Here is a 17,089-nt window from a genome sequence, read left to right on the forward strand (position 1 = left end):
CAAGATTACAAATTTTGTGGGAGAAAATGAGATTCACAAAAAGGAGCTATTAAGAGAGTTTAAAATGCAATGCATTAGGTGGCTTTTGTTTTATTTTTTAAAATCACGACTCAGCTGCTTAACTTAATATGGAATAAAGTGATAACTGTGCGCACAAACTGTTCTTTTTCCAGATACCAGACTGCATAATTGACTGCATTATATTCTGATATAATTGCACTTTAATGACTTTAGTCAACAGACTCACTCAGAAACATTACTGATTATTTTCAGTAGTTTTTCTTGTGTCTCATCAAAATGATAATATAAAAAAATACCTTTTCAAAAGATCTTACAAAATATGCCTTCTTTAAATGATATTTGGCTTTCATTAGAGAGCAGAACACAGCAACTGTTGAATAACATCAACTTTAAAGTGATTACTAAGAATACTGTTCTTGAACCTTGGTGTCATAACTCACTGTGGGCTTGCTTGAGAGGAAATTTTCCAGGTTGTTTCATATGTTAGGTTTGAAATATAACATTAATCTTTACATTATATTTAATTTGCAGCTCCATTTATGCTGTTGTAAGAGGAACTTACCGAAGAATGCCACAGTCGCATTTAGATGACAACTTGACAGCTCTCTAATGGCTGAGGTCATGACATCTTCAGGCCCTGCAACGCTACAGGGTCGACAGGTCAGAAAATGCTGAGAAACTCTTCAATGGTGCCTTACTCAGCAGACTGCTAGTTTTCTTTGCTTGTTGTCAGTGAAAGGTGACTCATGATTCAGTAGAGCTGCTCTGAGCTGTTGTTGTTAGTGTTACAGTGTTACAGTGTTACAGCGGAAAGTGTGAAAAGCAATTGTTGACTCAAGGCCAGACTGAATTACAGAAATTGTTCATTCATTATCACACATACAGAGACATGTTCCTGTTTTATCCTCTTACCAGCATGAAATAAATGGAGAAAGAAAGATGATTTAAATCAACGTATTTATTGAGTGACATTTATCAAAAATGATGTAATATCACACATATACCACACTTGACATACAATAACCCACTACCCCACTGTCCCACTAACCCACTACCACTATAAACATACTCTCAGTTAAAGTGGACAGCAAACAGCACATGCATATGTACATAAACAGGCTACAAAGATGAAGTACAGTGTAGAAATGCACAAAGATATGAATATGTACAACAATTAATTGAAGAACAATGAAAAATTCTAAAATCTATTGTGTATTAATACAAAGACAAGTTCAAAATCACCGTCTAAAGTATATTTTTAAGCTTACAATTGCACATATATAATATAATATCACAAGATGTTTAGTGTTAATGAAACATTCAATCCATAAATATCCATACATGTTAAGACTATAAATCATCAGTCACATAAATCCTTTTAATCAAAGCAGGCTGATGTTTTTACACCTGTACAGAGACCTTGTGTAGTTTTGTTTGTGACTCTGACCAACTGTATACACTGTGGCTGGTGTATCACTGTAAAGCTTTGCTACCTAACTCTGTGAATTTTGGTGTTTTTGAATATCAATGTGCTTTAAATAAATCCTCCTCTCAGTCCATCTGTCTGTCAGTATGAAGACAGACAACATTCCCATCACATCTGGAGTTAATATGCAATTCATCATATCTGATGCAACAATTTAACTGAGCTGACAAAAACACCAATGTGTAAAATCATTGTGCCAATACAGCTCGAAATCATTTTAAGCATAGTTGTCAAGAGGAACAATATTATTTACAACAGCACCTGGTAAATCTGCCACAAAAGACGAAGTGTGAATGCGTGGCACTCTGTGCGACATTGTCAGGATGCTTGACCCTTGACCCTTGTCCTTTCCTTTTCCTCTCCTCCGGGACAGAAAATGACGACATAGGTAGGACAGGAACTTGTCGTGTAATGAGGCGTAAATAAAAGGGTTGTAGCAGGCAGAGCTCATGGCAAACAGGTGACTCGACACCTGGATGACGTTAACATAATTCTTCCCCAAGATGGAGAAGTCCGTGTCCAGGTCACGGATCAGATTCACCACCTGCAAAGTTAAACTACATTATCCAAAGCATTCATTCAAAGATGATTAATTCAATAATTAATTCTTTCAGGAATTTAAAAGTGGCTGGATATTTTAGGAAATAAGCTGATTCATTTTCTTGCCGCAAGTTAGATGAGAAGATTGATACCACACATGACAGTACAATAATTCAAATATGAAACTATGGCCAGCAGCTGGTTAGCTTAGCTTAGCATAAATACAGGAAACAGCTAACCTGGCTCTGTCCAAATGTAACACTAATTAGCATGTTATGTCTCATTTGTTTAATCCATACAAAAATCGAAGAGTAAAAACAAAACCTTGTGGATTAATGCAGAGTCTCCACTTTTTGGCTGGCAACCTCACTTTGATGACTTCTTGAAGTAACTGTTCCCAGTCAAGAAATGGTCTTGGCACATAACCCCCACAAAACTAAAACTTGTTGGTTTTGTACGGGTTAAACCGTGGACTGCATTTTACATAGCGCTTTTCCAGTCTCCCGACCACTCAAAGCACTTTACAATACATGCCAACATTCACCCATTCATAAACACATTCATACACTGATGGCAGAGGCTGCCATGCAAGGGGCCAACCTGCTTTACAGTGTTTCTAATGCCACACACCCATTCAACCACACACTCACACACCATTGGGAGCAATTTGGGGTTCAGTATCTTGCCCAAGCACACCCACTCTATCTCCTGAGCCACAGCTGCCCCAAAACAAAGTAGATGTAACCTGTTAATGGTAGGTGGATTTTATTACCTTTCTACAGAGCCAGACTAGCTGTTTCTAGTCTTTATGCTACACTAAGCTAACCGGCTACTAGCTATAGTTCCGTATTTACCATTTCTCATCACAATTAACTTTTGGCAAGAATGAATGAACTACTCCTTCACTTATTAATTTTTTCACATCAAACCATCAGTCTTTCTTTCCATTCACCTGTACCTGTAAGGGGAGCCAGGAGAAGGCGAAACAGAGGACGGACACCAGCAGCAAGAAGAAGGTCTTCCTCCTCCTTCTGCTCCAGGTGGCCCGTGCAGATCTCAGCTCTGGACACGCTGTCAAGCCTGACATGGTCCTCTGCTTCAGCTGACAGGATATAGCACAGTAGGAAATTGAGACAGCAGCCAGTGGGACAAAATAAGAGAAGAACAGGATGAAACAGGAGTACATGAGACGGCCTTGCTCTTGGCCATCCCAGAACTCCTCGCACACGGCCATGTCCAGGCCTGCAGCCTGCAGGTCCAGGTATACGGTGTGCAGCGCTGTGGGTATGGATAAAGCCAGAGAGGACAGCCAGATCAGGACCACTAGGCAGCAGCAGAACTGGCAGCCTGCTCTTTTGCGGATGGGATATGCCACAACAACATAACGATCCACTGCGATGGCCATGAGGGACAGGACCGCCGCGTAGACAGCCGCAGACTGCATGACAGTTACAAAGTGACACATGTAGGGTCCAAACACCCATCCACGCTTGTCAAATGCGTAAGATGCAGTCAAAGGGACGCAGAAGATGCACATGACCAGGTCGACCAATGCAAGGTTGCTGATGAGGAAGTTGGTGGTGTTATGTCTTTTCTTGTTGTGCCAAATGAGAAAGAGCAGGAGGAGGTTGCCAGAGCAGGCGATCAGAACCACGACGGAGTAAAGAGGGATGAAGAGAAGCTTCAGGTTGAACAGGAGGTCCAGCCCGGAGAAGGAAGAAGCAGAGAACGGTGAGGTGGAGAAGAAGGGGCGAGAGGAGTTGCAACAAGAGGAGGAGAAGGAGGGTGATGAAGGAGAGACTGGAGAAGAAGAGTTCACCCTGGATCGGTTCTCCCAATCCATGACTGCAGACAACACAAGACAGAATAGCAAACAATTCATTGTGAGATCATTCCAAATAACCTTCTTCATATTTTACATATATACTGTAAAAATATATAATTTGTTGAATAATATGATTAAACAAAGTTAGACTATATCAAGTTCAAGATGAAATACAGCATGAAGCGTGCACTGAGACACATTTGGAGAGACTGATTAGTGATAATCTTCAAAACCCTCAGCCAGTCAATTTCATTAAGAAGCTGAAGTAGGGCTTGTATGTCCACCATTAACAATAATAAATCTGTTTACTTTCATCTTAACAGCATCTCATCCCCCTGCACTGTTCACTCTACATCACCTTATATTTCTTTCTGCCTCTACAAATCTTTTCCATCTCCTCTTTCCATCTCTCTCTCCCTCCTCTTCTTCTTTTCATAACCAGCAAGCAATCATCAGTCCAATCCGTGTGAGCTTTTCTTTGGCACCTCTTTTTCTCTTAGCTCCAAATGTCCTCCCTTACAATCAAACTGAGTCTTGAAGATGTCATCCTGAGCATCTGCTGAAACACCTGCTCATGTAATCTACACTGACATCAAGGATCCAGTTATTGCTAAGCAGCAATACTCACAGTCTGACACTGTACAATCAGATGTTATGCAAGGGCATGAAAATGGGCTTGATTGCTGATTTGTTCTATATTTTTTCACAAAAGGTTTGGAAAGCGAGCTGTTTCTGACTTTGACTGAACTGTTTGGTTAAAAAACATATGTCAGACAGGTGCACTTCATTGTATTTTCTTTTTAAATTTGCAAGATTGAATGAGGATGATACAATCTGCCATCCTCATTTTATCAGTTTCATTCATAGAAAAGCAATAAATCTAATTGCATCAATTGTACAAAATCAACAAACACACCAGGACCTGCAAAAAACATATCGTCTCACCCGAATTCCAAATAGTACCAAAAGAAACTTGGAAGCTGCATCATTACATGTTCATCTGTAAATGAAAAAACTTCTCTGGCATACTGTAAAACATGAATAAGTGCTTATTAATTACCTACTTAGACTGAACAAGACCTCCTGACCACAGTATTTGTCATAATGTTATTCCTCTTGTTAAACTATCTGAATTTTCCCAAGAAGATTTGTTGAATCGTGTCCAAAACTGAGTTACATCATTGTCTCATTGACCTGACCTGATAAGAAATCAATTGATTCATGTAAAGCAATGACTAAGACTTAAAGACATTAAAAATATTCTAACAAACTCCTAAATCTTATAATTAAATAAATGCTTAATCTAATCGAATCTAATGCAAATTTGACAGTTTCATAATTTTTCATTAAGTAGAAAATAAAAGAGTACCTCTGAGAGATGTCATGAAGACTTTTTTAAAATGACTTGCACAGTCCAGCACCTGTTAGTGTCCTCTGTCCGCAGGGAGTCCCACTGCTGTGCACTGCAGCCTGCTCTGCTTCAGAATAAAGAGGTGTGCTCTTTCTCTCCCTCTCACAGCATACAGTACGTATTCATGTGAGTCACCTCCAGTATGAAATAAAAAAACATGCCTTGTCTGTCATTTAAATATCACTCAGTATCATCCACAATGAATAGTCATTGTTATGATATTCCTCTTGGGACCTATAGTGGCTCCCTCCTAATAAACAGTGCATTTATAATGATCTTGCCCCTTTTTATGATTTTTTTTTTTTTATCTCCCTTACAATCACTATAATGTTTCTACTGGGATTTATGTGTCGGTGGTATTAAACAGTCAATTTATAGTGACCCTGACACATTTTATGATATTATTTCTCCTTATATTGTCACTTATGTTAGTAGGTGTCCTAAATTTATCCTGTTACAGACATCTCAACTGAGTGAAAGACCTGGCTTTGTTTGAATATTATGAGGAGAAAAAAAACATAATAAAAAGTCTGCACCCCACGTACCATGAATAATTTTTAATGCTGCATGTTACATTTCCAGCTGAGATTTTTCAATTTGCAGCGACATTCTTGACAAACAGACCCAGAAATCCAACATTAAGGAATAGAACAAACAATTAACAGGTAATTGACAAACCACAATGTTTCTCCATGCAACAGTACACATTTTAAATATTCATAATACTAAAACAGAATTGAAAATTATGATGCTTGTTACCAGAGCTATACCCAAAACCAGGACGGTGACGGTGTGATTCATCAAGTGAGTATCTGCAAAGGGTAGATCCAGGACAAAATTCATTAGCATAGAACTACTTGAAAGGAAAAGAGGGCTGATTGTTAATTATATTAAGTTAATTATGTCTGTGAACTGGAGGATGTGGAAAACATTTAAAGCACTTTTATCATCATTGATTTTATATGAATTGAAGAACAGCGTTTGTGGTCCGTCTCAGTCTTGTTTATGGTCGGAATCAACACAATTATGGGTAGCAATCAAATTCACAGCATGTATCTTCTAATTCTGATGTCACAGCTTATGGGCGCAGTAATGATCTAGTATTTAGTAATCAAGTAGAGCCTCATTGTTCTTGGAGATATTGAAACAAGGATGTTATACAGTATATCACTAAGATTAGGCTACATTACATTGCAATCACCTTTTTCATACCATTGTTTTAGAAGTCATGTTAATCTAAATCAAAAGATGGAAAATAATTACAGTATTTGTTTTAGCATTTATAGTACAAGTACCATGAATGTTAAAACAAATACTGTAATACTGTAAAAATATTACGGGTCTGTAGTATTTTTATGTATTTTTCTGTTCAGTTCAGTTGCTCTGTTTGTATGAATTTTGCCTGATGAAGGTCTGAGGACTAATTAATGTGGGTTAAAATGATTGACAGTATGCAGGATTCTTCTGTTTTCAAGTTAAATGCTTTTGATCCTACACACTTGTCACCAGAACCTTATGGTGTGCAGTATCATCAAAGTTCAGTGCAATGTGTTAAAGACTCATTTTAGATAGTGGACTTCAAGATTCATCTGAGTGCCTTGGAGCCATTTTCCAGAGGATAGGATGGAGTTGTCTGTAAGAAGAATCTTTGTGAGGAGCTGATGAGAAAAATTAAAATAGACAGTAAGTAAAAGTAAGTTATTCTGAAAAAAAATGCATTTAATGACATAATAATACATATATAATCCAATTCTTTGGAAACTCTATAAATACAAATCAATACATATGCAAAAATCTATTTGAAGTTAAAAAAAAAATTAAAAAGAAAAAGATTCATTTTTTCATTATTTTCCCAGGGATGACACTCTTTTTTTCCCAAGAGACATCACAGGTGGATTTCCTTATTAACACCTTCCAGAGATGAAAATTACATTTTATTCAAATATGGGTGCCAAACAAATTTTTAATTTCCTGCCATTTGTGGCTTGACACCAATATCTGTCATCCCAGTCCAACCCACCATCACAAGGCAGGGGTCTATGAGACCTTGATGATTGAGGATTGGATTCTTAATGACATGGTAAGTGTAACAAAGATCCTCAACTTTCAGTCCAAATATTATGTTGAGAAAATATAATGATGGAAAAATGAGGACAAACACTATTTTACTTGTGCTGAATTCAGTTAATTTCACACTTAAAGTCTTCTGGGTTTACTAAGAAACAGCAGGCTAAAGACGGGGTCCCCAAAGGAATTTTCATGTCAAGGACCCCAATTAAAACTGATTCATATTAGAGAATGGAGCCATGTTTTCTGTCATTCAAATCTACTCTATTTGAGAAGATTTCCCAGTTTGATTTCATTCAGAATTACACTCTGTTGCCCATTTATTAAGTATATGTGACTAAAACTTTTGCAGACTAATACAATGAATCTGCAATAAATACTAACTTTGTGAAGTAATACTGTTTAGTTGTTGTTGATATTGTTTTAGAGAGGTGTCAATTCAACTTTGTCATATTTTGAGGCTGCAGTTTATGGTATAGTAATGCTACTGACATGTGTTTCCTATGTTTTATCTACCCCATGGATGAGGGTAGACTAGCTTGGTGTACATAATAAACTGGCAACTTAATAAACATTGTGTCTAAACACTGTGTGAGCAGGAACTTTTACCATTCTCTTTCTACCAATTTTCAAACAATAATTTTCACTAAGTTACTATTGAATCAAACTTTTCCTAATATCTTGGAAACTGCCTAGGTATCCCCTCACAAGATCCTCAAATCTCAGTTTGTCAACCGCTGGCCTGACAACAAAGATGTCTTGATGCAAAGGCTTAAGGGATCATTGCCTGGTAGTAGGGAGCAGGCAGAGACCAGGCAGAGACCTAAAAGCAGAGATACCCAGGTGATATATCTATGTTATTTTCTCAGACTTGACAAAGCTCCTCAAGAATTACACAAGACATTATTCTACTGTTTTCACAAGTGGTGTAGCACTCACTGAGACTTGTAAATTGACTGTGACGAGATTGGTGGATCTACTACTCATTGTGGATCAACAAAATTTAGTTCTTTTCTGCCATTTAAATATACTGCAGTCAAAAAGGTACACAACAGGGAACTGAGCTTTTTTCACTGACGCTGTTTGTCCCCTTTCTCTCTCACACACACACACATACACATACACGTTTGGACTTCTATATTTGAGACATATCTTAATACCAACCCTTACCCTAAAACTAACCTGTAAACAGCCTTTTGAGATTCCAGCCCAAAGCGAGGACTGGCCAAATGTCTTCACTTAGCATATCACTCATATTGGTCCTCTTAGAGATCGACAAGTCCACACACACACACAATTAAGTGTCTGCTTATGTGCCCTAGCATACAGTATTTCATAAGTTTCAATTGCGTTTCAACTTCTCAGACATCTGGCTAAATATAACAGAGCCCTTGTTTCATCTTAGAAGCAGACAAATGAATATAATCAGTTCTACTTGTTTTTATTGGATAAAACTTCATATGTAAAATCAACATGGCAAAAATAAAGATGTTACACAATATGTTACAACATTTTCAGGAACATATCACAGAGTATTCCTACACTAGATATCACAATTTTTAAAAAGAGAAAAATAACATCTCTGTAATATAATGCATTGGTTACATTGTTGTGAGTCTAATTTACAACATGATACTGCATGTGGTCCTGGATTAACATTTTCATACATATTTAAGAGTCATTCTTGTGACAGATATAGTAGGAGTCACAGATGAAATGCTAATTCTGCCATTACAGGATAAACAAGTCTAATTTCCAAATCTGTATTATATATTTTTATGGTGTGATGCATTGAAAGGATGAGTAGCAAGGACAAAAAACACATGTGACTGAATAAGTACTTAAACACTCAGTTGCTGGGGATACAGATGATGATGACAGGCTGTAATTGCTTCTTTTACAACTGATAACAAAAGCTTTGGCCAAAACACAGCTGTGACATAACGCAGCTCAAAATGAGCGCACAAGTCACCTTAACTGAATGCACCCTTAATTAGTTCTTCTTTCAGTGTTACTATTTCAACACACTCATTTCTCAGGGCTGTGCTCTTCCTCAGAATTGTGTCTCTCTCCCTCCGCCTCCTCTCCATCCTGTGTTTGGTTTGGTCCAGCTGGTTCCGTATTCTGCGATGGCCTCAGGAGATATTCCAGCTCCTCTGCGCTGATGGCCACCTTCTCAGGAATCAACCACCGCTTGAAGTGTTCGAGAGCACTGTAAAGGGAGGTACACAAAATGTCAAGAGTATTAAGATGAAAAGTGGTCTATTTCAAGCTCTTTACTCTTTGCAAATGACACAAAGCCTGGCTAATTTAGAACATACTAAAGGAGAACTACACCTGAAATTAAATGTCAAGTGTGTAGGATAGAGTCTTTTATTTGGGCTTTAATTGGGCAGCAGTTGGCTGACTAGACAGTGAATTGAGAACAGAAGCACTATTCCACCAGAATGATCTTTTAGGTCATGTCCATGTCCTATCAGTGTGTCTGTGTGGCAGCATAGTCCCACCCTACCTCTCATCCATGTCACTGCCTTGGAAGAGCTCTGAGGTCTGTGCATCGTGCAGGAATCTATCCCAGCATTCCTTCTTGGCTTGAGACAAGGAGCGCAACATGTCCCTGGAGGTCACATCACTGGACTGGCCTTTCAGTTTCTTCAGGCGGTTCTCTGAAGCAAAATATAAACAAAAAAAGTAACTGTAAAACAAAGTTGTGATTGACATTTTTATTGGGGGGTCTAACTTTGTGAAGCACAGTGGGTTGAGTTAGTCTAGATGTAATCACATGTAGTGGTATATTTTGTATTTGTGGTTATTGAAAATGTTTCATTGTGGAGGTGGGACTCATGTTAGCTGAAATGAGTGTCGTTATTGTTTAGACTAGAGCTGCAACAATTAGTCAATTAATCAATTAGTTGTGTGTCAGAATATGAATCAGAAAATTAATAGCTACTGTTCTGATAATTTGATTAATGGTTTCAGCCATTTTTCAAGCAAAATTGCAAAATATTTGATGGTTCCAGCTTCTCAAATGTGAAGATTTGCTGTTGCTCCTTTTTGTATATGAAAGTTAATTGAATATCTTGACATTTTAGACTGTTAGATAAATAGACATTGTGAATGTCATTTATTCACCATTTTTTAAACATGTCATAGACTAAACTATTAATTGACTAATAGAGATAATAGTCTGGAGATTAATCGATAATGAAAATAATTGTTAGTTGCAGCCCTATTTCATAATGTATTTTACTCAGAAAACAGTCAAAATTCAGAAAAATGTATCACTGATCTGTAATGTAGGAAAAGACAACATGTCAGTTATATCATATATATCTACAAATGTAATAGACATAATAATGTGCAGATGAGTCTATAATGTAAATAATCATTAGTTGCAGCCCTTTTTCACACTTTCTACAATCTGATCTGTATCTCATCCATCTTAAAGACAAGGAAAAGACTGAGGGATGTATGATAGATAGTATGATCAGGTGGATGGAAAAAAAGGTGAGCTAAATGAGATATCAAATCATGAAGGGGACAGACAGAAGCAGGGAAGCAGGTCAATACCTAAACTGGCAATGTAAATCTCTGAATCTTCCATGGGTTCCCATTTGGCGCTGGGAGAACTGGTATTTGTCCCATTTGACTGTCCATTGACCTGCACTCCGACTTGTGCTGCCGGCTGGAATGAGTCTTTGAACTCAGTGTTGTTCTCCGGGGTTGCTTCAGCTTGCACCTCGGGCAGGCTAGAGCAGATCTGGGACCACAGCTCCCCGCTGGTGAGGACCTCCTTATTCTCAAAGTCGTCAATCATCCTGCTGCAGTGTCTGAATTAAACAGATGTCAACATCACTTATCCTATGTAGATTAATGGCGTGATTATTCTAGCAACATTAAGACAGGTGTGCTCTTGAGACGTTCAGATAAAAGACAGAAACTGAAAATATGAGAGAAATCAAAGCTTATTTTAACTTCATGTACATTAACATACCTTAGCTAAACTGAGTTTAAACCTTTGTTAAATATATTTACGCATTTCAAACTGTTCGTCATTGTAATAACACACAAACATGCCTGAACCTCTTACCTGTGTTAAATGTTCGACAGATTGAATAATATTTCCTCTAATGTTTGAATTTAAAGATAAAAGATTAGCCTCGCTAGCTGGCTGACTGTGTCCATGATCCACAATACTGCACAATCTTTTAACGAGCGACCTGCCCATGTTCTTATTTGGGGACATGTGATTGGACGTTGTAGCTGCCCATCAATCTATTTTGCAATGTGATTGGCTCTCTACGGCTGCGGGCCAGGAAATGTGTCGCAAGTTGCTTGAGGAAACGGTGGCCAGTGACATAGGTAAACAAGCCCAGCTGACCTCTCCTGAATGACTTTAGTGGTGAGTGTTGCTAGTTCTAACAACTAATACCAATATTAACAGTTACTCTCTGATAGTGCCTGTTTCTAATGTAACGCTAACTACTTATATAAGCCGTAAACTGTAAGGTTGGAGCAGCTAACTGTCAAGCTTAGATTAACATATGAGTAATTTGCTTTGGCACTGTTTAATTTCCGCTTGCTTGGGATGATTGACAAACCTATTACAAATTACCTAGTCTGTCACCTTTATTACCACATGGAGGATACAGACAGACATTTAAATGCATGTTACAGTGATGTGTGTGTCATATACTCAGGTTTGCGAGCGCTGATCATCATGTCACTGCAGGGAGATCCAGTGTAGGAGATGCGAGCAGCGTTGAGCCTGGCAGCAGTGGCAGTCCCTATGGGTGTTCTGCTGTCCCGGACCATGGCGTGGATGTCCAGTGGCAAAACACATCCAGAGCTCATAAGCAGGCTGAGGGGTAATAGTCTGATGTCAGGGCCTTTGATAAAACCTTGAATACTTTAAAGGATAGGTTCACAATTTTTCAAGTATGTCTTAAAACAATAGTCAGATGCCCAAATGACATTTGAAATAGGTTTTTCTTGGTTTAATCATTCCCCCTGTTCATACTGGCCATCAGAAGATTCCTTTATAATGCACTTACAATGTAATTAACAAAATCCACAAGACATCCTTCAGTGCAAAAATGTATTTAAAAGTTTATCTGAAGTTAATATGAAGTTTTTTCAACATTACAGTCTTTTTAGTGCCAAAGTTCCTCTTTTTGCTACCATACTTCCACCGTAAATCAACACGGAAACACTGCCCGAGGACACACAAAGAGGGAATTTGATGCTAAAAAGACTGTAAATGTGGCAGATATCCACTTGATCCACTTTAATAGCCAGTATGAACAGGAGGAATGATTACAGTGAGGAAAACCTCATTCAGTGTTCATATGGACACCTGACTGTTGTTTTAAGACAGAACCTAATCATGAACCTATCCTTTAAGGTCCAAAATGTCAATATATTTATGTGTGAATGTTGGTGCTTTCATACTAGAGCTGCAACAATTAGTCAATTAATTGATAAGTCGTTCATCAGAAAATGAATCAGAAAATTAATAGCTACTGTTCTGGTAAGCAATTAATCGCTTCAGCCATTTTTCAAGTGAAATTGCCAAATATTTGATGGTTCCAGCTTCTCAAATGTGAAGATGTGCTGTTGCTCTTTTTCATATATGACAGTTAATTGAATATCTTAACATTTTAGACTGTTAGTCAGATAAAACAAGCAAGCTGAAGAAATTGTGAATGCCATTTTTCACAAATTTTTAGCATTTCATAGACTAAACAATTCATTTACTAATAGAGAAAATGCAGATTAATTGATAATATTGTTAGTTGCAGCCCTGTTTCATGCTGTATACAATCTAATCTGTGTCTCATCAGCCTTAAAGACAAGGAAAAGACTTAATGTAAGCTATGTCATGAGAGTATAATGATCAGAACCCCCCACAGAATAATCAGAACAGGATATTGATATACTACCCAGGTCAAAATATTTACCTTTCATTTAGAGCTGGAACAATTAGTCAATTTATTGACTGGTTGAATGAGAGAAATATAATTGGCAGCTTTTTTATTGACTAATCACTGAAGACTTTTTCTAGCAAAAATGCCAAACATTCTTCATTTCTGCCTCTCAGTTGTAACTTTTGGCTGCTTTCCTTTGTTATGAAATTGCGACAGATGTTTTTTTTTTTACTTTTCTCTGACAATTTATTGACAAAACAGTTAATCAAATAATCAAGAATATATCTGGCAGATTAACAATGAAGTTAATTGTGTGTTTTACTCAGAAAACAATCAAAATGTAATGCAGGAAAAGACAACATGTCAGCTATATCATGATATTATGATGACCACAATCCCATATAAGAACAGTTCTGATGATCCAAATATTATTAGTATATTGATCTTAAAAGCCTGCGTTCCTTTGTTTTCCCCTTCACATAGATTTAGAATCCAATGTTGGGTCATTATATCGCAGATTTCCTGAAATACATCTCGTGTCGAAGTCTTTTCCTTTCGCACAGTGTTTTCTGTACTTCTTATTCTCCATGGTTGGGGTTAGGTCAGGGTTAGAGTTAGGTAAAGGGAAACACAAACACAAAAGACTTCATTCTTCACATATTTCACATTTTTTCAACATTTTTGCAGTTCAGTTCACTGCCTCCTCTTTTCTCCTTCAGATCATGGGGTGATCCACAGCGACAGAGTGTTCAATGCCATGCTGGCTACAGACAGAGGGCTCTACTCCAGAGATTATCCTTATGCAGACTCTCCGCAGTCCATAGGTATTCATTCCACACATTCTTTACAAATACATAAACATACAAGCTTATCAGTGTGGTAACAGTTACTTAGTTACAAAGAGAAGCTGTTTCGTGAGCAGTTATTTTGTAATCCTTAACAAGTGACAGATGTGTGCTGTGACTCTGTGTTATTATGCTTCTTATCACAGGCTACAGGGCAACTATCAGTGCACCACACATGGTGAGTACCATCAGGTGTGTCAAATACTGTATCGCAGTGATGTATTATGCAGTTGGGAGAATGAAACATTTACGCATATACATGCACATCATTCACTGAATGTTTTCTTGACAGCATGCCCATGCTTTGGAGCTGCTGAGTGACAAACTACATGAAGGGGCGTCAGCTCTGGACGTGGGTTCAGGAAGTGGATATCTCACTGCCTGCTTTGCAAGGATGGTAAGTTTTACAAAAACTGAGCATGTTTGTCACCGTGTATATTATTATACGCTTATTACTATTGAGTTGTTATTTCCAGAGGTGAGTTGACATAAAATACATGACAACAGCTGCATTTTTCTGCTGTAATGTAGACAGGACCCAGTGGCAGAGTGGTTGGCATTGAACACATTGATGAACTGGTTCAAATGTCAATAAAGAACGTTCAACGTGATGACCCAGAGCTGCTCTCCTCCGGACGCATCAGACTTTTAGGTGAGTCAGAAGTTGACAAAATCGTACCTTCTCAGATTTACAGATACACAACACTGTAATGACAATGTATGTGATGTGCTATTGTGTGTAGCTTTGTATTTTGTATTATGTGTCCTGTGTGTTTTTTGCTTTGTACTGTTTGTTATTGTGCTCTTATATGTTTAAATTATGACCTGCCGAAGGGACTGGAGATGAATTAGCTATAAGCTAACTCTGGTACAGTACATCAAATGGTAACATTTATGTTTAACACTGTACATGGTCTCAATAAATACATAAATAAATAAATAATACAAGTCTCATCTATGTCTGTCCACAGTGGGAGATGGAAGGCTCGGGTACCCAGAAGGAGCACCCTATGATGCCATTCATGTTGGAGCAGCTGCAGCTACTGTTCCTAAGGCTGTATGTATCGCTTTTACTGTCATGAAAAAAGAAAAGCATAAAATTGGAGAAATCATCCACTTATTCACCAACTGCCACAGTCCTCAAACAAGCATAGTGAATACAAAGATTGAACATATTGCAGTGTATTTACAGCACATACAGTAGTACATCTAATCTTACAGTCTGTGGTCTTTTCTCAAGTGCTGTAAGCTGTGAATGAACTTTGACATATAGTGAACAGAAGTGTCTTGACTTTTGAACTGGACGATCACCTCATGTGAAACTTCTGCTTTCTTCTCTCTCTCTGGGAAGCTCTTGGAGCAGCTGAAGCCAGGCGGGCGGTTGGTCCTCCCAGTGGGCCCCGACGGTGGCAGTCAGGTGCTCGAACAATACGATCGTCAGAGTGATGGGACCTTTCTCAAGAGAGCTTTAATGGGAGTGGTCTACGTCCCCTTAACTGACAAGAGGCATCAGTGGCCTGGGTAATTCACAAATTACTCCCTATGATTCATAAATGAAAAGAGGGGAAAGATGTATTGCCAAAAACTTGCATTTTTGTGTTTTACCTTGATCAGGTGCAACTATAATCTTCTGTATTCAGTCATGAGTCACATCCACCTGCACCTTTTAGCTTGTTCTTGATGACATCCATGCAATCCTTCTCTCCCCAGAGGTGAGCTCTGACTGCAGTGTGGTTGCCCCTGCAGGAGGTGGCGTTGGTGCTGCATCTCCGGGTCCCCATAACCTCCTCATGTTTTTACTGAGCTCTAAGTCTTACGGCCACCTGCCCCACTGGTTTGTCACCTAGCAACGCACGAGGAGGAACTCGCTCTGTTTGCCTGACCAGATTGTCTTCCTAGAGTGCTAAAACAGTGAGTGACTGAATGGCTGACCACATCTGAACCGTCTCCTGAAGACGAAGAGTCCTTGTAGTCAGAGAATAGTTGTAGACAAGGAGATAATGAATGACAAAAAAAGCTTGTCTGAGGTTTTAGTGATTCACAGAATTATTTGTGAAGTCTAGCAGTGTGAGCTTTGTGTGAGCTGCAATATAGCTTGAATAGCTACAGTGTTACATGTTTTCCTCTGGACGCTTGTGGGAAATTCAGATGAATGGTAAACTTGAATCTTGTGTAATCTTATGGGAATGCTTTGGTTTTGAATGCAGCCATACTTAAAGATGAACCCAAGTTCACGCCAAGGAATTTTTAATTAAAAAAAATAGCAAATTAACAAAGTAATTTCTATTTCATGGTAAGAATTGCCACTTACTTGCTTCCAATACTGTATGTATATGATATGTCCTGTTTGAGACTGTAACCCATTAGAACAGGGGGGAGGTTGTGCCAAAACATAATTCATTTAGGCACTTAGTATTTTGAGACTGTAAAATTGTTGATATTATATGTATGCTTATAAGATTTATTAATAAAACTCAAAACATTGATACTGTATTGTTGTCCATCTTTACTGAAAATCAATGCATGATTATTGGCACACAAGCAAAGAAATTTTCTTGTTACAACTGGACTGTTATAAAGGGGAGAGAGGTACAGTTCAAGGAAAAGGAACAAATTATGTCAAATAAGAGCAGGATAGACAGAATGAAATTGTTTTCTACAGGTAATTAAAAAAAACACAAGAAAATGTTACCAATGTCAGCAGAAGAAACATAATAATCACTTCTGTGTACATATCCAACACAAAATTGAGGTAATTATTAAAAGTAATACACGTATAATGATCAAAAATGAGCAGCGAGATGAAGCATCTTACGTTACCTGCCCCCTTCTCACAATAAATAACATAAATGGTCTGCCGTGAATGTCTGCCAATACTTTCAATAACCTTTTTTAAAACATATGCTCACATCCAAACACACACACATTTACACAAACAACATAAGGCATAAGCATAACATATTAAGT

General features: G+C 38.0%; 3 protein-coding genes across 5 annotated transcripts; 1 reads left to right on the forward strand and 2 right to left on the reverse strand.

Moving 5' to 3' along the window:
• Positions 1-1,437: 1,437 nt before the first annotated feature.
• On the reverse strand, positions 1,438-4,064 carry prlh2r (prolactin releasing hormone 2 receptor). The gene is made up of 2 exons (XM_067614407.1): positions 3,006-4,064; positions 1,438-2,051 (listed from the first exon to the last, which is right to left on the reverse strand). Exons 1-2 carry the CDS (start codon positions 3,957-3,959, stop codon positions 1,725-1,727), a joined length of 1,281 nt encoding a protein of 426 aa, XP_067470508.1. The 5' UTR covers positions 3,960-4,064; the 3' UTR covers positions 1,438-1,724.
• Positions 4,065-8,774: 4,710 nt separating this feature from the next.
• Positions 8,775-11,565, reverse strand: ccdc32 (coiled-coil domain containing 32). Its single transcript, XM_067613936.1, has 4 exons — positions 11,441-11,565; positions 10,921-11,180; positions 9,863-10,016; positions 8,775-9,562 (listed from the first exon to the last, which is right to left on the reverse strand). The coding sequence occupies exons 2-4, from the start codon at positions 11,165-11,167 to the stop codon at positions 9,379-9,381; spliced, it is 585 nt and encodes a 194-aa protein (XP_067470037.1). The 5' UTR covers positions 11,168-11,180; positions 11,441-11,565; the 3' UTR covers positions 8,775-9,378.
• Positions 11,566-11,659: 94 nt separating this feature from the next.
• pcmtl (l-isoaspartyl protein carboxyl methyltransferase, like) lies at positions 11,660-16,608 on the forward strand. Of its 3 annotated transcripts, none has more exons than XM_067613935.1 (9): positions 11,660-11,752; positions 12,051-12,218; positions 13,997-14,101; positions 14,269-14,300; positions 14,415-14,519; positions 14,654-14,774; positions 15,094-15,179; positions 15,474-15,643; positions 15,833-16,608. In XM_067613935.1, exons 2-9 carry the CDS (start codon positions 12,101-12,103, stop codon positions 15,843-15,845), a joined length of 750 nt encoding a protein of 249 aa, XP_067470036.1. In that variant the 5' UTR covers positions 11,660-11,752; positions 12,051-12,100; the 3' UTR covers positions 15,846-16,608. The 3 variants fall into 3 exon arrangements, with proteins under 3 accessions (XP_067470036.1, XP_067470033.1, XP_067470034.1); XM_067613932.1 differs by having other exon boundaries at positions 15,869-16,608; XM_067613933.1 differs by having other exon boundaries at positions 11,663-11,752; positions 12,083-12,218; positions 15,869-16,608.
• The last annotated feature ends 481 nt before the right edge of the window (positions 16,609-17,089 follow it).

This window comes from Thunnus thynnus, chromosome 16 (genome assembly GCF_963924715.1).
Source record: "Thunnus thynnus chromosome 16, fThuThy2.1, whole genome shotgun sequence".
Lineage (NCBI taxonomy): Eukaryota > Metazoa > Chordata > Actinopteri > Scombriformes > Scombridae > Thunnus > Thunnus thynnus.